General features: G+C 52.3%; 1 protein-coding gene across 2 annotated transcripts in view; it reads left to right on the top strand.

The window, feature by feature from the left end:
- RGS3 (regulator of G protein signaling 3) overlaps positions 1–24,877 on the top strand; it is a 159,916-nt gene that overhangs the window by 71,234 nt on the left and 63,805 nt on the right. For both annotated transcript variants that reach the window (XM_038745097.1, XM_038745092.1), the window contains 2 exons: positions 6,864–6,907; positions 17,563–17,727. In XM_038745097.1, coding sequence (XP_038601025.1) covers positions 6,864–6,907; positions 17,563–17,727 — 209 coding nt within the window. The remainder of the gene's footprint in view (positions 1–6,863; positions 6,908–17,562; positions 17,728–24,877) is intronic.

The following is a 24,877-nucleotide window of genomic DNA, read 5'->3' as shown; positions in this document are numbered from 1 at the left end:
TTTACAGATGAGGGAACTGAGGCACAGAGAAGTGGCGAAGCTGGGATTAGAACCCAGATCCTCTATCTCCTGGGCCTGTGCTCTATCCACCAAGCCATGCTGCTTCTCTAAAGGGCTGAAACTTCCTGAGGTTTCTGAAGGAGCTGAAGTTTCCTGAGGCTCCTCCCATGTTTTTGAAGGCAACTAAGGTCTTCCGTGTTATAGTGATCATGGGCCAGGAGACAGCTGGGCCAGCCACTCTCCAGGCACATCCTTTGGAGGGCTTGTTTCAGGAGTATGTGGCGGGGAGGGTAGCGGGCATAGGTGGAAAGCTGATGGAAGCAGAAGTCCCAGTTTCAGCTATTTCCCTCATCTTATTTATATTAATGTCCGCCTCCCCCTGTAGACTAGTTGTGGGCAGGGAATGTGTGTGTTATATTATTATATTGTCCTTTCCTAAGTGCATAGTACAGTGCTCTGCACACAGTATGTACTCAATAAATATAATTGACTGGCTAACTGGCAACACAAGGAAAGAGGCAAAGGGTTAGCTGGTCCCCACTGGTCCCTGCTCAGTGACTACTGCCCGTGGGATCAGCAAACAGGACAATTTTACCTGGAGCCAAGGATGGAGCAGAGGCACCTGGGCCTGCCTCGCTACAGGCCCTTGAATGTCTCTAGGAGAAGACAGGGACATATCAAAGCCAGATCCTGGTCCCCCACCCCCACCCCCACCCCCGGTCAGCCCCCTGCCTCCCTCTGCCCAGGGGTTCTGCAGATTGTTCTACAGTGACCACAGGGGCATCTGGCTGCAGAAAGAGGACAAGGAGCTGCCAGCAGCCAGTCCTCCTGTAGCTGGACGGACAGGGTCCGGGAGCCATTGACTAAACTCAGAGGAGAGGGAGGCAGGGGCGGAGGTGGACGGGAGGATATGGGGGTGTGAATGGGTTTAAAATCCAAACTTTCCATTGGACCCTCCCCCATGCAGGGAACTTGAATCCGGCTGGGAATACATGTTCTGAGTTTAGTTTGGCGCCTGCGGCCTCTGCCCGAGAGGGACTTAATTTCCTCTCTAGGCTTTGGGAAAAACAAGGCTGTTTGAGCAGTGAGGCCAGAGTGGGGGAGAATGTTTTTATGTTAAATAATTCTGTGCCGCCGCCACCGCCTGTTGCTACAGGAGAGTTTCCTGGCTGTTTGTGGTCAGAAGGCTGTTTTGTCGCCTTAAACACACAAGCAGTGTGTGAACCTCGGCTCCCGCTTCTCTGCAGGAAGCGGCTTACAACTTTCCTCTATCCGCCCTGGGCTTTGTTCTCCTTGCAGCAGCCCGCCCAGACCAAAGTTACTGTACCCGTTCAGTTCCCCGAAAAGAGGGAATCCTGGTTTGGGTGCCCGTCCTGCACTGGGGGCAGAGCAGGCTGGGGCCACTTGCACTCTGCCTTGCTCCTTGGCTGGTCTGCCTGGCCCAACACACTGGCTTGTAGCTTACTGATATTTGGGACCCTGGGAGCAGGTGTTATGGGCTATAAAGAACTGAACCTTGAGGGACCCCAAAATTAGGGGGCGGGAGGCAGAGGAGGAGCCCACAAAGGCTTGGGATATAGATTAACAGCCCTCCTGGCTTCCCCTTGTGGTCTTTGGACTTTAGCCCAGCTGGGCCCTTTGTGTGGCTTCCAGCCATAGCCTGGTTCTCCAGTCTCAGGGGCTAGTATATTCTAGACTGTAAGCTCTTTGTGGGTAGGGAATGTGTCTGTTATATTGTTATATTTTACTCTCCCAAACACTTAATACAATGTTCTGCACACAGTAAGTGCTCAATAAATATAACTGACTAGCTGACTGACAGAATGGCTAGTGTCTTCAGACCCTTCCCGTCCCCCCGAAGCGGGGATCTCCCCCACCAAACTCACTATCTCTTCTCTGGGCCTCTTTAGAGTTAATCCTTGCAACCTGCTTCTTGCCACCTCAGCCTCCATCTCCCCTCTCCCTCCCCCCACAGTGATATTTATTGATTGCCTACTGAGGGATCTGCAAGAGCCAGGGATTTGGAGTCAGAGGTGATGGGTTCAAATCCCAGCTCTGCCAATTGTCAGCTGTGTGACTTTGGGCAAGTCACTTCACTTCTCTGTGCCTCAGTTACCCCATCTGTAAAATGGGGATTAAAACTGTGAGCACCCCGTGGGACAGCCTGATCACTTTGTATCCCCCCAGCGCTTAGAACAGTTCTTTGCACATAGTAAGCACTTAATAAATGCCATTATTATTATTATTATTATTGTTATTATACAAAACACTCTGGAGAGTGCAACCCACCAATAATACTTATTGATCTCCTACTAGGTGCTAAACCTTTGGGAGTGTCCAACTGTAAGAAGTCATGTTTCCAGCCCTCAAAGGGGCATCTTCTTTGCATCATTTCCAGCAGCCTCAATGTAGTTTCATAGGGCTTGGAGGGTCTGGGGTTGGGCAAGCATCCTGACCCAGCAGGGGTGGGGGGGTAGAGCAGAGGCTTGGTGATGGATTCCAGGCCCCTCCCAGATGTGATTCAAATAATAATAATAATAATTATGGTACTTATTAAGTGCTTCCTATGTGCCAGACACTGTGCTAAGCACTGGGGTAGATATAAGTTAATCAGGTAGGACACAGTCCCTGTCCCACATGGGGCTCAGAGTCTAAGTAGGAAGGAGTAGGATTTAATCCACATTTTCCGTATTAGGTAACTGAGGCACAGAGAAGTGAAGTGACTTGCACAAGGTCACACAGGCAGACAAGTGGCAAAGCTGGGATTAGAATGCAGGTCGTTCTGACTCCCAGGCTCATGCTCTATCCACTAGACCACACTGCTTCTCATTGTCCCTGAGATCCAGGTTGCAGGGAGACCCTCCCTCCTCAGTCCTGCTGCTGGGCATGGCCTAACTCACCCACCCACCCTAGCTCTGGAGCAGGGTTGGAGGGCTGCGGGCAGCTGACTGAGTCTCACTACCTCTGTTTTCTGATCCTGTGCTGGAGGCGGAGGTCTGGCCTGGGAGGGTTCGGGTGGCCCAGCCTGCTCAGAGCAGCACCTTGCGCTTGTGGTCGGCAGGAGCGTGAGCGTGGAGCTAAGAGGGGAGGAAATTTTGCAGTTTCAAGCTCAGTCACAGTGGGACTCTCTGAATGGAGGACAAGTTTCCTTTCTCCAGCTGAGGCTCAGTGACCTGTGAGCCTGTGACTTCCTCCGCCTCCTCCTCCTCTGGCCAGAGACAGCTTCCTTTCCGGTGGAGGCTGGGCAGCTGCTGCTGTGGCTCCACTGCCGCAACAAACACTTGCCCCCTCCTTTCTTCCCTCCCTTACAGACATCTTCAACTTTTCGCATGCCGATGGCTTCTTCCCCACTGCTTTCAAACATACCCATGTCCCCCCATCCTAAAATAACCCCTCCCTTGACCCCATGGCTAACTCCAGTTATCACCCCATCTCCCTCCTACCAAACTTCTACACCGCTGTCTACACTCACTAACTTAGATTCCTCTCCTCCAATTCTGTCCTTTTCCCCCTCCAACCTGGCTTCCATCCCCTCCACTCCACAGGAACCGCCCCCTCAAAGGTCACCAGTGATCTTCCTCTTGCCAAATCCAACAGCCTCCACTCCATCCTAAATCCTCCTCGACCTCTCAGCTGCCTTTGACATTGTAGGCCACCCACTTCTCCTGGAAACATTATCCAACCTTGGCTTCACTGTCACTGTCATCTCCTGGTTCTCCTCTTATCTCTCTGGCCATTCATTCTCAGTCTCCTTTGTGGGCTCCTACTCTGCCTCCTGCCCCCTAACTGTGGGAGCCCCTCAAGGTTGAGTTCTGGATCCCCTTATATTCTCCATCTACACCCCTTCCCTTAGAGAACTGATTCGTTCCCTGGCTTCTACTACCACCGCTATGTGGATCATACCCAAATATGTATCTCCAGCCCTGATTGCTCTCCCTCTCTGCAGCCTTGCATTTCTGCTGGCATAGACATCTCTACTTTCATGTCCTTCTGTCACTTGAAGCTTAACATGTCCAACACAGAACTCCTTATCTTCCCACCCAAGGCCTGTCCTCCCCCTGACCTTCCCATCATTGTAAATGACACCACCATCCTTCCCGTCTCACAAGCCTGTAACCTTGGTGCTATCCTTGATTCCTTTCTCTCATTCAACTCACATATTCAGTGCATCACTAAATCCTGTCAGTCCCACCTACACAACATCCCTAAAATCCACACTTTCCTCTCTATCCAAATGCTACCATGTTAATGCAATCACTATCCTCTCTAGCCTGACTACTGCCTCAGCCTCCTTGCTGATGTCCCAACCTTCTTGTCTCTCCCCACTCCAGTCCATACTTCACTCTGGTGCCCAGATCATTTTTCTACAAAAACGTTCAGGACATGTCATCCTGCTCCTCACTAAACTCCAGTGGTTGTCTATCCACTTCCGCATCAAACAAAAACTCCTCACCATTAGCTATAAGGCACTCCATCACCTTGTCCCCTCCTACCTCACCTCGCTGCTCTCCTACTTCAGCCTAGCCTGCACACTTCACTCCTGTAATGCTAACCTTCTCACTGTGCTTTGATCTCATCTGTCTGGCTGCTGACCCCTTGCCCATGTCCTGTCTCGGAACACCCTCCCTCCTCAAATCTGACAGACATTGACTCTTCCCACCTTCAAAGCCTTACTGAAGGCACATGTCCTCCAAGAGGCCTTCCCTAAGCCCCTCCTGTCCTCTTCTCCTACTCTCTTCTGCCTTGCCCTGACTTGCTCCCTTTGTTCATCCCCCTTCCCAGCCCCATAACACTTAAGTACATATCTGTAGTTTATTTATATTAGTGTCTGTCACTCCCTTTAGACTGTAAGCTCATTATGGACAAGGAATGTGTCTATTGTTGTATTGTAGTTTCCCAAGCACTTAGTGTAGTGCTCTGTACACAGTAAGTGCTTAATAAATGCAATTGAATGAATGAATGAATGTACAAAGCCAAGTGAGAAGAAAGGGGTGTGGGTGGGTTCTTGTGAGAGGGGGGAATGCCTGAATTGAATCCTGATTTGGGTTCATTGTGGGTTTAGGGAAGAACTGCTCCCATGCCATAACCCCTCTGTGCCTCTCCCATCATGCTGCAGGGAGGCTTGGGGAGGACCTGCTGAAGGCAGAGCAGGGAGCCAGGCTTCCCAGCTTCTGCCCTAGCCCTCCCACCCTTCCTCCCATCCCCTAAACACCTCTGGGAGACGCTAGGCCTTTCCCCTACCCCAAACACCCCACAGTCCAGTAACCACCAAACCAGCGCCAAGAAGAACAGGCCAGCCCAGTGACTTTTTTGCTTAGCTAATCAATTGCTGGTATTTACTGAGCACTTACTGTGCAAAGAGCACTGTACCAAGTGCTTGGGAGATTACAGTGCAATAGAACTGGGAGGCATAATGCCTGCCCTCAAGAATACCAAACAGCATACCACTCTGACCAGTCCCAGTGGGAACTGCCCAATGCCCAGACCGAGTCACTTTTGTCTGCTTTGTTACCAGTACACTTCCCTCAGCCTGGTGGACTCTCCCAACCCCTGTGTCCTCAACTGGAGCCCCAGAGCTTTTCCCCTCCCCCTCTCCATCCTTCCTTCCCTCCTGCCACCTCTCCCCTGCCACCAGCCTGTGGTGTAATCCAGATCTGTGCCCCCCTCCCTTTTCACTGCACCCCCCCGCCTGCCTTGGCAAGCACTCTGTACTGGTTGCCGACTGATTGAATGGCCCTGAAATGGGAACGGGCAGAGTAGGGGCGAACAATTGAGACATCTCCGGTTCTCTGGGAGCCATTGTGAGGTTTCCTGCCTGCCGCACACTGCCCTGGGTCAGAGCAGATCTGCCCAGTCTGCCTCACAATGCTCTGTCTTCCTGCCTCCGAGCCCAGGCTGTGTGGCCCCATGAGGGAATGGCCCTCCCAGCGCTTCTCCCTGGCCTGGGACTCTGTCCTCTTGGGACGGCATGGAAATTTCCACTGAGAAAAGGAACGGTGCTCTGCAGCTATGCCCATCCCAGAAGGGACTGTGTGCATGCCTGTGAGTGTGTGTGTGTATGCGTGCGTGTGTGTGTGTGCCTGTGAGTTGTGCAAATCTTGTGTGTGTTCATGCATGTGTATGCTGGCTCTGCCACTTTCCTGCTGTGTGACCTTGGGCAAGTCACTTAACTTCTCTGTGCTTCAGTTACCTCATCTGTAAAATGGGGATTAAGAGCGTGAGCCATATGTGGGATAGGGACTATGTCCAATCTGATTACCTTGTATTTATCACAGTGCTTAGAACTGTACTTGGCACATAATAAGCGCTTGACAAGTACCACAGTTATTGTTATTATTATTATTAGTGCTTACTGCATGCGGAGCACTGTACTAAGTGCTTAAGGGAGTTCAATATGACAGAATAGTAGATGTGATCCCTACTGGTAAGGAGTTTACAGTTTAGAGTGGGAGACAGACATTAAAATAGATTTGACATTAAAATAGATTTTGGAGGGTCTGGGAAAGGGACTTCCCATGCATTGATCCCGGTGCAGTCCAGGTGTCTGGAGTGAAGAACAGGCCAGGTTGGTGAAGTGGGGCAGAGCCAGCCCATGGGCATTGGACAGGGTGGTCCAGTGGGTCACTGCTACCCACCCTGGTTTCTGTCGTTTTGGGTCCATGAGGAGCCACTCTGCTTGTGACCAAGAATGTTGTGGGGCCTTTTCCAGAAGCTCTACCCAGTGTACTTGTTCCTGACTTGCTCATTGGCCTTTGGAGGGCTCTCTTCAGTGCTCCTCCCTCCAGAAGGCAGTCACCAGAAACAAGAAAAGTCAAATCCCAAGTCAAGCCCGAAGCTGATGTTTGTTTTGTTTCTCCTTTAAGGTTCTTCAGAAGACCTGAAGTTCTGCGTGCTGTATTTAGCTGAGGTGAGCTCTGGGCCTCTGGAGGGCAAGGGACAAAGTGGGAGGGGCTGGATTGGATGTTTGACTGGTGATCCAGAAGGACTGAACTAGGGGTTGCCTGGAAGGTGCAGTTCCCCACCTTCCCTGTCTGGGCGAATCACCACTGCTCCTTCCCCGCTGCCATGGCCCCCGGTGGAGTGATTCATTATCTGGCCTTCCACTGGAGCGGGAACATCCATGATCCTCTGCTTCTGGAGGGCTCTGTCTCCTGCCAGGGGTTGGATGGCCCTGGTGGGTTTTAGCGTAGGACGCAAAGTTGACAAACAGAGTGATGGGCAGGACAAGGAACCCAAGCTGCTCCCTGCCCCTTGAGGCAGTCCAGTGTGATTTGAGGCTGATGGCCCCAGAGCTGGAGCAGTCTAGGCCCCATGGGGGAACCTGTACCCAGAGCTTGACGCCTTTCTGTTGATGAGTTAAGGGGAGGGGAAGGGACAACAGAGGTTCTTCTTCCCTCTGCCCTCCTCCCCTGCACCCTGGGCACACATGCCTAGACTGCCTTATGCTGCTGTCCATTCCCTCCAGCCTCCTGGGAATTCCCAGGTGAATGATGGCTGCCTCCCACCTCCCCCTTGCCATCTCCCACCACTCATTACCTCCCTTTTCTCTTTCATTCATTCATCATATTTATTGAGCGCTTACTCTGTGCAGAGCACTTTTCTCTGCCTTCAGTGTGGCTGGGAATGGTTTAACTCTCTACCAAGGGTGTGCCAGCAATGGCACTGCCACCCCAGGAGGCTCAACCGGGAGGCCGTTGTAGAATTGGAGGGATGTGGGTACTTGGGCCATCGCCTCGACCGTGCCCTGATCCCCAGAGTTACAGGCTGCTGGTGGGGGTTGGGTGGGGCCAAGGCAGACTCCACTGCAGTGCCTGGGATGCCTCCCTCTCTTCACCATCCTCTTGGTATTGAGGGGCAGATTCTTCTTCCCCTCCAGCCTCTTTTCCCCATCCAGTACAATTGTTATAGTATGCTCTCCCAGGTGCTTAGTATAGTGCTCTGTACACAGTAAGCACTCAATAAATACAATTGAGTGAATGAATAGGCTCAAAGGTTGGCATCCTAACACTTGGGGCCAAACCCTGGTAGCCATAGCCTTAGGAGGTGATGAGGAAAGAAGGCGCAGGTCCTGTCTAAACCTGCTCACTCCCAGAGCCCACTTTAAAATCCGAAATACTTCCTAGGCCCTTGAAATTTCGGCCCGGCAGGAGCCTTAGGACAAGGGTCCTGATGCTGACCCGCAAAGTGCTAGCACAGAATCCCTCCTGCATGGCCCTACTGGAGGAGTCGCCCAGCACTGCAGCAGACCAGAAGGGGCTCTTGGGTTGCACAGAGTGGGCAGGGGGATGACATCATTTCCCTCCGCCCTCCCCACCCGGCTGCAGTAGCCCAAACTCTTCCGGTGCTCCTGAGGCAGACAGAGAAAGCTTGTCCCCAAATCCCCAGCTGGGAAACAACCCCACCTCTCATTAGCTACACTTGTGCGCCCGATCCTGTGCTCTCTCCCGCTGGCACCACTCAGCCCATGGGAGCACAGAGCCCTACTGTGCAGACAGCTCAGTGTGCTAGCCAGGCCTGGACAAGGCTTTGTGCCGTGGGGGCATTGTGCTTTCTTGGAGCGAATCTGCCGGGTGCTGCATGTCACCAGCTCATTCATTCATTCAATTGTATTTATTGAGCGCTTACTGTGTGCAGAGCACTGTACTATGAGCTTGGGAAGTACAAGTTGGCAACATATAGAGATAGTCCCTACCCAACACTGGGCTCACAGTGTAGAGGGAGAGAAGAGAAGCAGCTGTGTGACCTTGGGCAAGTCACTTAACTTCTTTGTGCCTCAGTTACCTCATCTGTAAAATGGGGATTGACTGTGAGCCCCATGTGGGATAGCCTGATAACCTTGTATCTACCCCAGTGCTTAGAACGGTGCTTGGCACATAGTAAGTGCTTAACAAATACCACCATCTCCCCTGGGATTGGCTGACCATCTGAAGATGTCACATGGTTCTGGGATCGGGGCTTACTCCTTCTGGGGCTAAGGAAGGAAAGCTCCCTGATTTATCACCTCAGCCTCTTACTGTGTTCCCTGCCACCCTTCGGTACCCTGTGTCTCCTATCTATAATAATAATAATTATGCTATTTTGTTAAGCCCTTACTATGTGCCAAGCACTGTTCTAATCTATCCCACTGGGGTTGCCTATGCCCTCTCACCATTGTTGTGTGGGGTGGGAGTGGCTGGGATCCTGGATGCAGTGGCTATTTTTGACCCCTGGATGGAGGACGAGGCTAGTCCTCACTCCTCAAGGCACATACCCTCCAGGGAGGGCCTCCTAAATCTCTTGTAACGGGGTTGCCATGGTTCAAGGACCTGGCCAGGCAGAGGCTAGCCTCCCTTGGAAGCATGGTGGTCCTGACACAGTGGAAGGGCCGGGGAAAGGCCTTGGGTTGCCCTGGTTTCATGCTGGCCAGCGGGCTCCCAGGGCATTGCCCCAGCTCCTGAGCGGCAATGACGACACAGTACCCCAGCCTGGAGAAGAGTCCACTGGCCTGGGCTACCATGGGAAATCACGATGAGCGGTTTCAGTGGGAGAAGGTTCAGGAGGGTAGTGGAGGCAGCAGTAATTTTGGTTGAGAAATGAATGCCCCAGTGGTATTTGAGCCTTGACATGTTGTGAGGCAGAACAGAATGGGGATGTGAGCCTCAGCCATTGGACTCATAATGAAGAACTAAAACAACTAAACTAAAGCAACACTTCCTGACCATTGCTGCAGAAGAAGTGTGGCCTGGTGGAAAGAACACTGGTCAAAGAACAGAAGTCCCAGCTCCTCCCCGTGTGATATTAGACAAGTCACTTCAACCTCTCTGCCTTAATTATGTGTAAAATGGGGATTATGACTGTGAGCCACATGTGGAACATGGGCTGTGTCCACCCTGATTGTCTTGTATCTGCCCCGAGCACTTAGTACAGTGACTGGCTGACAGTAAGTGATTAACAAATATTATAAATACACAACAACATAGTAATAATAATACAATTGTGGTATTTGTTGAGCACTCTCTGTATGCCAGGCACTGTACTAAGCACTGGGGTAGATACAGGCATATTAGGTTGGACACAGTCCCTGTCCCACATGGGGCTCACAGTCTCAATCCCCATTTTACAGATGAGGTAACTGAGACCCACAGAAATGAAGTGATTTGCCCAAGGTCACACAGTGACAGAGCCGGAATTAGAACCCACGACCTAACTTCCAGATCTGTGCTAGCACAGATATCATGTAAATATAGTAAGTGCTTAACAAATACTGTGAAAAACAAAGAAACAAGAAAAACCCTTTTTTGAGGCCAAAGAAAACTTGAATCATAAACTCAACAGTCTCTAAGGCAAACAGGTGACTCTTCCTCCTTTCTTTGGTTTCCTTCTTCCAGGTGAAAGATCTCCCATGGAACTAGTTGCTCTGGTAGAAAAGCAATACTACGGGATGTTGGAGGAGGGCAACAGATGCTGACCCTTAGAAGGGCAGTGCACCTCAGTCAGCACTATTTATTGTGCACCCACTTGGGGCTGCAAGCTATAGCTGGAATTAGAACATGAGGAAGCCATTGGAGACAAGTGACATTTGGGGGAAAGAGGCTGGGGATACTTGAAAGGAGCAGAGAAAGAGAGGAAGAAAGGGAGAGGAGAACAAGATCTCTCATTCATTCATTCATTCATTAATATTAATTGAGCAATTACTGTGTGCAGAGCACTGTACTAAGTGCTTGGGAGAGTACAAGTTCTCTCTCATCAGGGGAGGGGGTGGATCTGACATGGAGTAGGAGGGCCAATGTGGCCTAATGGAAAGAGCGTGGGCCTGAGAATCAGAGGACCTGGGTTCTAATCCTGGCTCCTGCACTTGTCTGCTGTGTGACCTTGGGTGTGTAGTTCTCTGGGCCTCCATTTCCTCATCTGTAAAATGGGGATTCAATGCCTGTTCTCCTTCCTACTTAAACTGTAAGCTCCATGAGCAGCAGGGACTGTGCCTGACCCAATTAACTTGTATCTATCCTAGTACTTAAAACAGTGCTCGACAAATATCAAGCACTTAACAAAATAATAATAATAATAATATGGGCATCCTGGAGAAGGAGAAAGAAGAGTGAGGGGTTGGAGCTGTTGAAGGAGAGGAAAGATCTTGCTCTTTTTGAAAAGTGCAATGCATTGTTGGGGCTGGGGGGAAAGAGGAGAGGAAATCTATCCATTCCATCCAGAGCCCACAGCCCTGGTTTCTAAACAGGACCCACCTATCAGGGGGTTCCTAGCTAGAGTTTTGACAGCTGCTGGAGAAGCCCCTGCACAGGGATTACTGGCATAGGACGGGATGGAGAACCCCAACCTGGGCCCATCACGAGCAATGAGACCTTGGATTTCTCCCCAGCTCTGGAAGGGGGAAAGCATATTTCCGCCTTGCCAACTGGGCCCTGCTTTATCCAGAAGATACAGTTGTCCTCTAGTGCCCAGTCTCCAGAGCTCTCTGGAGCTCTACCTTGCTGGTTCAGTCTCTCATCCTATCCAGACTTGATTACTGCATCAGCCTCCTTTCTGATCTCCCATCCTCCTATCTCACCCCACTTCAGTCTATACTTCACTCTGCTGCCCGGATTATCTTTGTACAGAAACGCTCTGGGCATGTCACTCCCCTCCTCAAAAATCTCCAGTGGTTGCCTGTCAACCTTCGAATCAAGCAAAAACTCCTCACTCTCGGCTTCAAGGCTCTCCATCACCTTGCCCCCTCCTACCTCACCTCCCTTCTCTCCTTCTACAGCGCAGCCTGTACACTCCGCTCCTCTGCCACTAACTTCCTCGCTGTGCCTCGTTCTCACCTGTCCCATCATCGACCCGTGGCCCATGTCCTTCCTCTGGCCTGGAATGCCCTCCCTCCACACATCCGCCAAACTAGCTCTCTTCCTCCCTTCAAAGCCCTACTCATAGCTCACCTCCTCCAGGAGGCCTTCCCAGACTGAGCCCCCACCTTTTCCCTCTTCTCCTCCTCCTCCCCTCCCTATCACCCCCATGTCTGCCCTACCTCCTTCCCCTCCCCACAGCACTTGTATATATTTGTACATATTTATTACTCTATTTTATTTGTGCATATTTACTGTATTTTATTAATGATGTGTATGTGGCTATAATTCTATTTATTCTGATGGTATTGACACCTATTTACTTGTTTTGTTTTGTTGTCTGTCTCCCCCTTCTAGACTGTGAGCCCGTTGTTGGGTAGGGACCATCTCTATATGTTGCCAATTTGTACTTCCCAAGCTCTTAGTACAGGGGTCTGCACACAGTAAGCACACAATAAAAACAATTGAATGAATGAATGAATGACTAAAGAACATTCATCCCATAGCACTTGTAGGGGCTGGGCTCGAGCAGTCCAGTGGGGACTGAGGGACTGATAATCCTTTTGTCTCTCTTTTGGGAAGGACTTTCCTGTCCCAGGGGAAAGCTGTGCCCAGCTGGAGGAGAGATCGGTTCACTCTGTGCTCCAGCCAACCTCTGTGGTCTGTGAAGTTGGGGAGAAGGAGGCTGGGGAAGCTAGAATTTAGGAACTTCCTCCTGACTGAGAGTTTCAGTCTGTCTCCCCACTTCACCCTTTCTCCAGAGTGGCAACAGGAGTCAGTCTGGACTAGTGGCTTTCTGCTCCTCTGCGCTGCTATCCATCCTCCTTCCTTCAGAGAAAAGGATAAGTGGTGAAATGGCCAAGGGATGGGGAAGGTTGGAGCCTAGATGCTACTTCTTCAGGCCCTAGGCAACAAAGAATATAGGCAGTCTGGTTCTTCCCAAAGAGAGAATTTAGCCTCTGCCTTTCCATGTATCCCCAAGCCCTATGGAACTGGTAGGGAAGGTGAATGGAGTCTGGGAGTTGTCATCCAATGGGACCCTCCTTCAGGTAAAGTTCAGGTCAATCCTCAGGCCTCATGCTTGTCCTAGCCCCAGAGCTCAGTCCTCCCTAGCCCTATGCTGGGACTGTGGGAGGGATGGGCCTCAGGCTTCCTCCACTCTTCCACCTTTGGCAATTCCCCATCCTCCTTCCCAGGTCCTTTCCTCCCTCCTATAGCTCAGTGAAATGATCTAGAGTATACCAGATGTTGGGCATTGTAGCAGCCCTCCTGGCAATTGTAATGACCGCTTCAGCCCGGAGGGGACACACTGCTGAAAATCCATAAAGTCTGTGACTGAGGGATGCCGTGAGTGTGTTAGTCCAAGGGTGTGTATGGTGGCGAGTATGTCTGTGTTTGTCTGTGGGTGTTTTGGGGAGGGGCTGGTAAACCTAACTCTCTCCTGATGAAACCCAATATCTTTGGTAATCAATCCACCAATGCTATTTACTGAGTGCTTACTGTATACAGAGCACTGGGCTAAGTGCTTGGGAGAGTACCATATAATAGAGTTAGTAGGCATGTTCCCTGCCCTCAAGGAGCTTGGCTGATGTCTCTCAAACTTTTCCAAAACGACTTCCCCATCCTCCTTCTAAGGGCCGAGCGTGAAGCTCAGGCCATGATGTGATATTGATTGAGCAGCCATTAGTAGTAGTACACTGTACTGAGCGCTGTGAAAGTCCAAGATAATCAAGCAGCCCATTCCCCAGGCACAAGGAGCTAGTCCTCCCACTTTGCAGAGGGATATGCCCCAGGGGCAGCAGTCATTGCTCAGGAAACGTAACAAGTTTTGGACCCTCAAACTAGCTGACCTTCCACGGTGCATTGGGGAGGGGAGTGCCCATGGTCTGGAGGCTTCAGAGGCAAGTAGAGGCCAAGGACCCTGGGATCCCTAAGGCTGGGCGGTCAACCTCTCCTCCTGTGATGCCACTTTCACTCTCAGCTTCCACTTTCAGTCCCACCCCTGGAAAACTGAATCCCAGTCACTCGAAGGGCTCATGCTCCCAGCCTTCTCCCACTGGCCCTGTTCGTGAGAAAACATGTTTTTGCAGGGAGAAGTGCACATAGTTTAAGTCTACAACAACTGGCAGGAATCCTGGTGGTCACTTTATCTGCAACTGGGCGATGGCCCCTCCACCATCTGTATCCTCCCTCCCACCTAGGCTGGGTCCAGTGCTGCCAAGACTGCCGCCTCTGATGGAAAACAGCTCCCAGCCATGGCAAAAGAAACACAGACAGGGCCTGCAGGGACCCTGATCGAAGCTCCACCCGGCCCCGAGCCAGGAGGGAGCTGGGGAGGGGAGAACTCATGCACCACGCTGTTGAGATGCTGTTGAGCTGGGAAGCTAATTGCATCAGTCATGGGTCTGGGAATGGATTTCTGCCCAGGCTTCGTGCAAGCCGCCCACGGCCAGAGGTTTTCCCCAACCCTACAAAGTGGGACGGGATAGTCTCAAACCAGGCTTTCCCCTGCCCCCTGGGCTGGAACTCCTCAGGACACATTGATTGGCAGCTCTGGGGGTAAGGAAGTCTTCTGGGACCACCAGTCTCAGGAGCCTATGGAGCATCCACTATTGGGTGCCCAACCCCCTGTGCCCCCTTCCCTTTCCAAACGAGGCTGAGCTTGGCTTTGAGTTGGGCCAGAAGCAGGCCCCACCCTCTTGGGCTTGGTAAGGAGCCAAACCTTTGGGCCTAGCAGGGCACTGTGGTCTCCTCTCTCTCTCTCTCTCCCAGACCCAGATATGGGAGGAAACACTCTGTTTCCTCTTGGGGAACATCCGCTCCCGGATCTCCTTGGCCTCACTAGCATCCCTCCTTTCTCCTCTTGCCCTGATGTTACTCCCCAGCACGGCCAAGCACCTGCTTTTATATCGTCAGTCCAGTTTCCAGCTGGCCTGCTCCCTATCTGGTTCAGATTTGGTACCAAGCATTTGCACCTTGGGTCAAGTTCTGCAGCTTGGACACTATGTCAGGCTTCATACTGGCTTGGGGATCCAGGGGTTCTGTGGAGAAACACTTCAGGATTGTGGAAAAGGCCACCCATGATGATGTGACCACATGTTACTGTGTGCTCACCATATCATATGTATGTTCATCTTTGTGTTGGTATGCAGGAGAGTCATCAGTGGCCACCCTAATCAATTAATAGCATTCATTGGGTGTCTAACTCTATGTTCTGAGTTCTGAACTAAGTAAGGGCTTGCGAGAGTACAGGAGAGATAATAGATGTGGTCCCTGCCCTCAGGAACTAACAGTCTCTTCCCCACTAACCTTTCTTTTTTGTGGTATTTATTAAGTACTTAATATGTTCCAGGTACTGTTCTAAGCACTGGGGTATATAGGAAGTAATCCGGTTGGACAAAGTCCGTGTCCCACATGGGGCTCACAGTTCCCATGAGGGAACTGAGGCTCTGAGAATTGAAGTGACTTGTCCAAGGTCACACAACAGAGAAGTGGTGGAGTCAGGATTAGAACCCAGCTCCTTCTGAATTCCAGGTCCGTGCTCTGCCGCTAGGCCACGCTACTTCTCATCTTCCTATCTCCACCCCTGCATATTGCCCCCTGTCTGAACCCAGGACAGCAGGGGGAAGCCTTGGGGTTAGTTTGCTGACTCTGGCACCCCAGGAGGAAGCTATGCCTCTAACAGACTTTCCCATCTTTGGAAACTGGCATCGCCTATCCCTTCCAGGGCCGTGCCACAGACTGGCTCTGGGGACCAGGAGCAGAGTGATCGGTTTCCCTTGCACCCCGAGCACTGAGCTAGTTCTGACTGTGGCAAGCATTGAAGGACCCAGGGGTTTGCCTGGCTGCCGGGTGGTGACCTGAGCCTTGGTTTAAAGCTCTGGATGCAGCTGCTGCCTTGGTGACTGCATGTTTCTGGGGGTTGCTGGACAGACGCGGAGGGCAGGGATGGTCCAGCCTAGACCTGGACCATGCTGCTGTACTCCCAGTTTCCGGGCGTCCTGCTGAAGCGGCTTCAGGTGGAGATGGGGGTGGGCGGGGGGCAGTCACCCAGGGCCGCCGTGAGGGTTCTTTCTTTGCCATCAGGCAGGTTCTCGGGAGAACTTTCCTTTCCCGAGATCTGATTAAATGTAGTGGAAGGGTGAGAGGATGGGTGGGGTCAGGAGAGGTGGGCTTCTCTCTCAGAGTGGGAGACAGATTACGTGAGGAAGACCTTTTCAACATCTTCCAGGAGAGGACTGCATCCATCCCCGGCCCTCCACTCCCCAGAGGCCTCTGCAGAGGCTCTTAAGCCTATTAGAATCTATTGATTGCCTTTTAAATGATTTGTGCTCTTGTTGCCTGGGCTCAGATGGTAAGGGTGTTTGTCACAGGATGCTCTAGAGATCTTAATGGGGCTGCTGACCTGGATGACCCACTGGAGACACTGTTTAAGATGGAACCTTTGATGTGCTTGTGTGGGGGTCCCAGCCAGTCAGGGACACTGTGCTCTGCCGCCCATTGCATTCCTGCCCTGGTCCCTGGTCTGACCCCTGATCTGGCGCCTGGGGCAATTACCTCAGGCCTCCATTGGTTGCTGGGGGAGGGGCGTTGTAGCCGTGGTGCCCCTAACTCCACCACTGTGTGGGGAGACTCAGGCAGGAGGAGGGAAGAGTTGCATCCCTGAAGCTTTCAGCATTCCCACTTTTGTTGCCCAGCTGGCCAGGGCTAGCCAGGATGCACGTGGTGGGAAGGGGGTTTGCAGGAGGGGTTGGGTGCCACAGACATCATCATCATCAATCGTATTTATTGAGTGCTTACTGTGTGCAGAGCACTGTACTAAGCGCTTGGGAAGTACAAATTGGCAACATATAGAGACAGTCCCTACCCAACAGTGGGCTCACAGACATAAATCCTGGGGAAACACATCAATCAATCAATAGTATTTATTGAGCACTTAGTATGTGCAGAACACTGAGTACAATACAACAGAATTAGTAGATATGTTCCCTCCTCACAATTATGGTTTTGACTCTTTTTTTAAATGGTATTTGCTAAGTGCAGATGCACTGTACATACACAGGGCATATCACACACTGTTCTATCAGGTTGGATCCAGTCACTGCCCCACATCAGGTTCACAGTCTAAATAGGAGGAAGAATCCCCATTTTACAATTAAGGAAACTGAGACACTGAAAAGTTAAGTAACTTACCCAAGGTCACACGGCAGACAAGGGGCAGAGCCAGATCTTCTGTCTACCAGGTCCTTGCTTTTCCCACTAGGCCACACTGCTTTCTGGTTGAGTTGGGATGGTTTCCACTCCTTGGCATTGCCAAGTGCTCTGCTGAAGACCTCAGAGATCACACCTTTCTTCTGACGCTGCTGCTTCCTGCAGTCTTTGAGTAAAGTTCTTAGTCTTCTGCAGGTTTCAATCCAAATCCCCAAGCCCTCATGCCCAAGGATGTTCTCACCATGAAGTAGCTGAGCTAGGTCCCTCTCCAACCCAAGGGCTGCACTTCAAGTTGGAGCAGCAAAAACTCCACTCACCTTTCAGGGAGAGTGTGCCAGCTGGCTACTTGGGACTGGTCCTGATGGTCCCAGCTGCCTCCCTCATCACGGAACAAATGCACACTTGTGGCTTTTCCCATTTGCTCTCATCCCCCCCCGAGATGGGCTTGGGAAGTGCGGGCTGGGAAAGCAAAACAGCCAGCAGGCGCGAGGAGTGACCCCCTTGTCTTCTCCACTTTCCTTTACGTCAGAAAGCCGAGTGCTTATTAACATTGGAAGCTTACACGCGAGAGCAGAAGAAGAGAGTGTGTTGGTGCCTCTCGGAGAACATTGCCAAGCAGCAGCAACAGCAGCAGCAGCAGCAGCAGCAGCAACGGCGGCGGCAGCAGCTGGTCACAACTCCTCCGGGGGGAAAGGTAAAGGGGATGACAGAGCCGGCTGGCTGGTGAGCGCTTGGGACCAGTCAGGTCTGGGAGCATCTCCAGGGGAGCCCTAGCCTTGAGCAGTGGGTTGAATTGTTGAGCCACAGAAGCAGGGCCATAGAGCCCAAATCCGGGAGCGTAGAGGGGCCAGTTACACCCTGCCTGACAATTGGCTGCCCCTCTCCCTCTGGGCTCCTTGGCGCGGGCAGAGAGGGGCCCGCTGTGGTCCCCCTCAGCCTGCCAGGTCCCGCCACCTCATCAGCCATCGGCTGCTGCCCTACCTCGGACTGACAGTCCTTCCGGGCTCAGCCCAATGTGAGTTCTGGCCAGAGGTGGGACAGTGAGGGACCGGGACTGAGGCCGAGCCAGGACCGTGGGGGCCCTAGGGTGGCTCCTGGGCCTGGGGATTCCTTAGATTTCCCCGGAGCTCCATCCTGGCTCGGCCCTGTCAGGGTTGAATCCTTGTGAGCCACACCCTGGCTTGGGGGTGGGGTCTGGAGAAGACAGGGAAAAGGAAGAGTGGAGCTGGGCAGAGTCCAGCTCTTTCTGGGAGGAGAGAGGACCTGGTTTGCTCTGTGAGTTTCTTTTGCTCATCTTGTCACCACACAGCTGAATTTGAACAAACCCCGAACCTAAAACAGGTTCCCCCCCTCTGCCCTCTGGGTTCTGCCACTGGGCTTTGCTGAGGTGGTGGCAGGGGCAGGGGCGTAGTCTCAGCATGGCTCAGTGGAAAGAGCCCGGGCTTGGGATTCAGAGGTCGTGGGTTCTAATCCTGGCTCCACCACTTGTCAGCTGTGTGACTTTGGGCAAGTCACTTAACTTCTCTATATGTCTCAGTTCCCTCATCTGTAAAATGGAGATTAAGGCTGTGAGCCCCACATGGGACAATATGATCACATAGTATTCCCCCCCAGCACTTAGAACAGTGCTTTGCACTTAGTAAGTGCTTAACAAATACTATTATTATTATTATTATTTTTCCCCACCTCTGCACTGTGCTTCACAGGTGGTTTTGGAAGTACACTGATCTGCTGGGCAGTGTCCGTGCAAAAGGCTGTGTCCTCTGTTGCTGCCTCGGGCTGACGGAGAGCACTTCCTACAGCGAGCGCGGCTGCCTGGGTGGGTGGGCTGTCTTGTGGCTGGGCTCAGGGCTGCATTTCTGGTTGAGCTGTTGCTGAATGCTTACCCAGGCTAGGGGCTCTGGCCCCCTGCAAAGGGAGGGCCTGGTGGGCGGCAGACCCCATGGGCGGTTTGCCCGGGATGGCTAAGCCACTGTGGCCCGCCTCATCCAATAAGGTGGGCGGGGCCAGAGACTCGGGCCTTTGGCTTTAGTCTGGGGAAATGTTCTGTCTGATTTATTCTTGTACAAGCTGGGAGGAAGGGTTTCCTCTGTCCTTTCCGGGATTGGCACAGTTTCATCTGGGGCCGTGAGCAGAAGTTTGTGCGGTGGCTTGGCCCGGCTGAGACCTCTCCCGATAGCCAATTGACTCTTCCCCGCAAGCTCCATTGCGTCCACCCAACGTGGGACATGGGAGGGAAGCTGGGGCTTGTAACTCGTAACCCAGGGGCTTCATGTTGTGGTGGATGGAGTGTCCTGAGAAGTCTGAGCCCGCGAACATAACTGCGAACATAAGAGTACAAGGAGGAACTATTCTGAGCACGTTATGTGGGCAGGAGCAAGGGCTCCTCGTGGGCCATTTTGGTCATGCTCACACTCAGGTGCATTTCACAATTAGTATTGGCATCCCTGAATCTGCAGCACAACAACCCATATCCCCTCAGAAGTGATGGACGAGCCTCGGTCCTGAAGTTTCAGGACCGAGAACCCATGGCAAAAGATGTGTTCCATGACTAGTGGTTTGCCAGATGTGGCTGGTGGCCAGCAGAAGGGCTGGAATGAAGAGGCTGTGGTCACTGGCTGTGGTAGTTTCCCAGCTGACAGGGCAGGAGACCCTCTTTCTGCTCAGCTGTGGGTAAGGGCAGACTGGCACGGTCTGCTGATGACCCCTCAGGCGCTGGACCCTGAACTGACTGGGCCGCTGGGCAAGCTGTCTCATGTATCTGCTTGCAGCACCTGAGCTGAAAGGGGGAAAAGAGTTTTGGTCACCGTCGTTGCTGTGGAGGGCTTTGAGTCTCTCTTCACAACAGTACAGGGAACAGAGAAGGGCTGCTGGTCCCTGAGGAAGTGTCCCTGGAGGCAGGCAGGGTGAATGGGAGATGGAAGGAGGAGAGAGGTGTTGTATGCAGAATGCAATTGGAACAGAACTGGGAGGGCCTAGGGTGGAATCAGGGATGCTTCTGAAGCTGGGTCCTGAGATTGTGGTTGAGGGATCAGGTTGGATGGGGAGATGGTACCTTGGAAGTGGCGAAAGCAGGCCAGAAGACTGAAAGGGGAGGGGTCCCACACTGAAAAGAGCCAGAGCCCCCGTTGTCCTGAAGCTCTTGGAGGGGATTCGCTAGCTGCAAACCTGAAGCTCATCCAAAGCCCTTTGAGAATTAGGCCTGCCCTGGTCAATTCCCCAGCCCTGGTAGCTTGGGCCTCCTCATCGGTCCATTTCCCCCACAACCAGGACCACTGTCAAAATTTCTCTGTCATCATAAGCTTTCCAGAACCCCACAGTCCCAATCAATCACATTTAATCAATCATATTTATTGAGTGCTTACTGTGTGCAGAGCACTGTACTAAACACTTAGGCGAGTACAGTATAACAGAACATGTAGACATATTCCCTGTCCACAACGAACTGACAGTCTAGTGTCTACAGTCAGACCTTGGTCCTTTCCCTCTTTATATTCTCCTTTCTCCCCATTCTCCTCCTTCCCCCACTCCGTGGCATCCTCCACTCCCACAAGGGTCCAAGTGGGCCTTGGGCTCTGGGCGGGGTATATTATATCTTAGGCAAATCATGAGGGCTGGAGGCTCTGACTGGGACTGCCCAACTGTCCTGTGCTGGAACCAGAAACAAAAGGCGGACAGTGGCTGGTGAGGTGGGGTCCCCCCTTGGAAAAGTGGGGCTCAGTGGTAATGGTGGGGAGCAGGAAGGTGAGAAGCTGAAATCAAACGAGAGAACAGTGGGAGAGGGGAGTAACTAGAGGAAAGAAGGAATCATTTGAGTTGATAGAGAAGGATCCAAATGCGGGAGATGATTTTGAGAGGGAGAAAATAAATTTTAGTCAGAAACTAACAAAACTTTCCCAGTAGTAGGAATGTTTCAGTAAGGAAACTGTCTTCTCCTCCTCTCCCCTGTCCTTGCCCACTTCCTTTTCCTCTAATTCCTCAGCAGACACCATTTATTACTCTCTCTTATGTACCTACCTCTGTGCTCAATGCTCTGTGGAATAACTCACACAATGCTATTCTGCTGCTTATGGGTCAAGATACTGTGGATCCACATTAAAGCGGGTTTGTTCAAGCCTAGAATTGTGATGAAGCCAAAAGCAGCTCTGAGCGTGTATAAGATTGCACATGTCACTGGTGGTGTCCCACTCCACTGCCCTTTCCCGACACTACTCCCCCACCCTTCTACTCCAGTGGGAGGGCCAGGCCTAGATGTGGGCAAAGCTTTCCACAGGAGCAGGGCCTCAGCACTAACTCAGGCTGCTTTTCTGGACTGAAAATGAAAACGGAGAGGCTTTTTGCAGACACCAGGATTTCTCCCATTTTTCTCCAAGTTGGCCAGGCCCTGGCACTATTAGGATTCTGTCAGATGCCCTTGGCCCCATCTGCCCTGCCCTTCCCCCCGACTCCCTCACCACCGTCAGCCCGAGGACTCACAACCCGGTAGAGCTAGAGTTGAGGCAGCGGAGCGCTGAAAGCCCAGCTGTGGCCCTGGCTGCTGGCTAAGCGAGAGGGTGAAGATCCGCAGATCACTGAGCTCAGGAACCCAGGTGAAATCAAATGAGTTGAAATGAACTTGCACCAGTGGAGAGAGCGCTAATTCCAGTTCTGTCTGGTTCCACAGAAACTCCACCCCCACAGCTCTCTCCAGCAGGAGACAGCGCCAGCAAACTCCACCCCTGAACCCCAGGAGAGAAGCCTTTCATCAGCGGCACAGACTCTCTTTGGCTGAGCAAACCCAAGGGCAGGACTCTGCTTCTGGCAACTTAACCCTTCCTTGGGGGCCCCTGCCACCCAGTAACCTCACCTCGACGGCAGGCACCTGCAATCACTCGGCCCGACGGTGTCCGGGGCCGTGACCTGAAGGAGACGAATCTGAAGGGGACTAAAGGAGGAGTGCTTCCAACCAAGGAATTCCCCTGCACTCTGCGTTTCTTGGCACACATCACCCTCCCTGGAGACTGGCGAGGGAAGTCTCGAGGCAGCAGGGAGCCACGGGGCAGACCTTCCTCTGGCTCCCCGCTGTGGGAAGTGAGCTGATGTCTCACGAGGGCCTGGTAGGGGCGGGGAGCTTGTGAGGACTATGATGAAGGAAGGCTGCAGGCCTGGAGAGAGGGGGTCATGTCCTTGAATGGCATTGCTGAGCTGCGATGTTGACAGAGCTAGGATTTTCCCGTGGTCCACAGTCCATCCCAGTCAGCAGGTGTGTCCGAGGGAACTGAGTTTCCATGCGCCTTGCCAGGACCAAGACTTTGTCTCTGCCAGGAGACTGAAGTAGCACATCACTTGAGGACATTGAACCAGGGCCAGCGGGCTCCAGAGTTGAAGCTTTGAAGAGTTGAACTGTCTCTTCCAGGACTTCATGCTGAAGTCCTTTTCTCATGGGACCCCGAAGATAACCCCATCAAGGAAGAGAGACCAGAAGTAATCCTTTACTCTTGTGTTTCCTGAAGCCACTCCATTTGTTGGATGTGAAAAGGGAGGGATGAGAGGCCCTGGAGAATGATTTGATTGGCTGAGAGGTGCAGTGGCTGTGGCCAGTCCCTGCTCGCTGCGAGTGGCCTCCCAGGACCCCCAGCCATTCGCCTTTGCGTTGGAGGGAAACCCACCCTCTGGGTGGTAGTGGAAGCAATACCTGTCCTGCCCCTCTCCATCCTGATGACAGTGTTGTCGCTGGACGTCCCAGGCGCCTTTTTCAGTGTGTGAACTCATCCTGGGGTCAGAAGAGACTCATCATGAAGACAGAAAGCACTCCTGGGCTGCCCTTTCATTCTGCGGTGGACTAGGTTCTTAAAGACCATTTTTAAAGGAAAAGTCTTGTCTGGGTCCAAATGGAGCTGGAGAAATCCCAAGGTTAAGTGACAGCTGATGTCAGGGGGGTTATACGCCTGGCAGACGGGCATCTCCAATTCTGCCTCAGCCTCCCTGGGACTTTGAGCTTGTCTACGTGATCCACGTCAGCTTGGCAGTGCAGTGGTTTGTGTTTTCCAATACAATAAAATCCCTCGTCGGCCCTTTGTCTGATTTGCCTGTACTGCTCGCAGTGCCTCAAGTGGCCCCGGGGATTGAAGTCTGGGAGCCCTGCCCCTGCTGCCGGATGACTTCCAGATTAACCCTGGGGTCTCATTCAGCCTCAGGCCCTCCCCTTCTTTCCCCGGGCTGTTGAGGGCTAGTGGGGAAAGGGGAGGGCTAAAGCCCCAGCTCTGTAGGCCCAGGCCTAGAGAATGTGCTTTGGAGACTCTCAAAGGTCTTAGTGAGTAGGCCCCAAACCGAAAAGTTCCAGAAATTTTTGGGGGGGGGGGTGCCAGCGACTCTGTTTTCATGGGGGAGGTCCACCTGCTGGACCGTGGTGGGTTTGGATCCCCACCCATAAAAAGGTCATTCATTTGGGCTTCCACCTGGCTAGAATGGATCTCTCAACAGTAGGGGTTTCGGAGTTCTGGCCATTCCTACCTCCCCAATTACCGATCTGTCAGTTAGTCAATTAATAGTGTTTATTAAGTGCTTATCTGTACTTAGTGCTTGGGAGAGTAGAGTAGAATTAGTAGGCATGATCCTTGACCTTCAGTAGCTCACAATCTAGCTGGGCAGACACACCAAAAGAAATTATGGATAAAAAGATTTAATAGGGTATAAAGGTAAGTTCATAAATGTAACAGGGGGGTAGGCTGTGATCACGTCAGCAGTTCCATGCCACCCAAGTACTAAACAGGCAGATGAGTTGAGAGGTTCATCAGGGAAAGCCTCCTGGAGGAGGGCTTTCCTTTCAGTCTTCTCTGAGCCCCAGGGTTGGCCACTGAGTATTGGGGCAGTGGAGTCAGCAGGGTGGGAGCTGGCCTACCTCTGTCTCAGAGTGTGGGGCACTCACTGTGGGTGGGGGTTGACTGCCTACTATTAGTTGTAAGCACTGGGGTAAATGCAAGGCTGTGAGATGGGGCAGGAAATCCTATTATACTGAAGGTCCTTTGAGGGCCGGGATTGTATCTTGTTACTCTGCCCTGCACCCAGTAAGTGTTCAATAGACAAAATTGATTAAGTAGAAGGGAGCCCCCAGCTAGAGAACCAGTCATTGCTGTTGGGCCTGGAGGCTTGATTATCAGGGGTCAGTGGACAGTGTCTGTGCCAGGCATGAAACAGGGGTAGGTAGCAAGCCACTGTGCTGCCCTCATCCCCACCTCCCTACTAACTCCTCTCCACTCCTCTCTTTCTCTTCCTCCTCACTTCTAGCCCCCTCTACCTCCCTCCTCCTCTTCTTCCCCTCCATCTCTCTCCTAACCTCCTCCCCCTCTCACATTCCTTCTATCTCCTTCCCCTTTCTCACCACCCCTCTAACTCCCCTCGAACTCCACTTCCCCACTAACCCTCTCCCCCTCCTCATACTTCGAGCCTGAGCATCCACCCTGCCTTTGCTTCCAACCATTCCAGGTTTCTTTCCTAACTCTCCCATCCCCTCACTGCCAGGGAGGGACTGAGAGAAGGCATACATTGCAGATAACAAGGCCGAATCCCTGAGGGAAGATGGAGCTGGTAGGAGAGAATGACCCTTTGAGTCTCTGTCTAACTTGGGCCTGGATTCTGGAGCCATCCCCAGGCTGTGGGAATCAGAGCCTCCACAGGTGCTGAGCTGAGACTGCCACTGGGCAATATTATGTGCCTCCTCCAGGCAGCAGGGAGGACTAATGCTGCCTGGACTAATGCTGATCTGACCAGTGCAAATTTGGGCTTTAATGACTGAACCTGCACAGACCCTCTGCCCGGATCTGCACGGAGACAGCTAGATGCACTTTGATTTCATTTGATTCTAT

The sequence above is a fragment of the Tachyglossus aculeatus genome, chromosome 4 (assembly GCF_015852505.1).
Source record: "Tachyglossus aculeatus isolate mTacAcu1 chromosome 4, mTacAcu1.pri, whole genome shotgun sequence".
NCBI lineage: Eukaryota > Metazoa > Chordata > Mammalia > Monotremata > Tachyglossidae > Tachyglossus > Tachyglossus aculeatus.
Note: the sequence above shows the minus strand (reverse complement) of the source record. Positions and strands in the feature narration are given on the sequence as shown.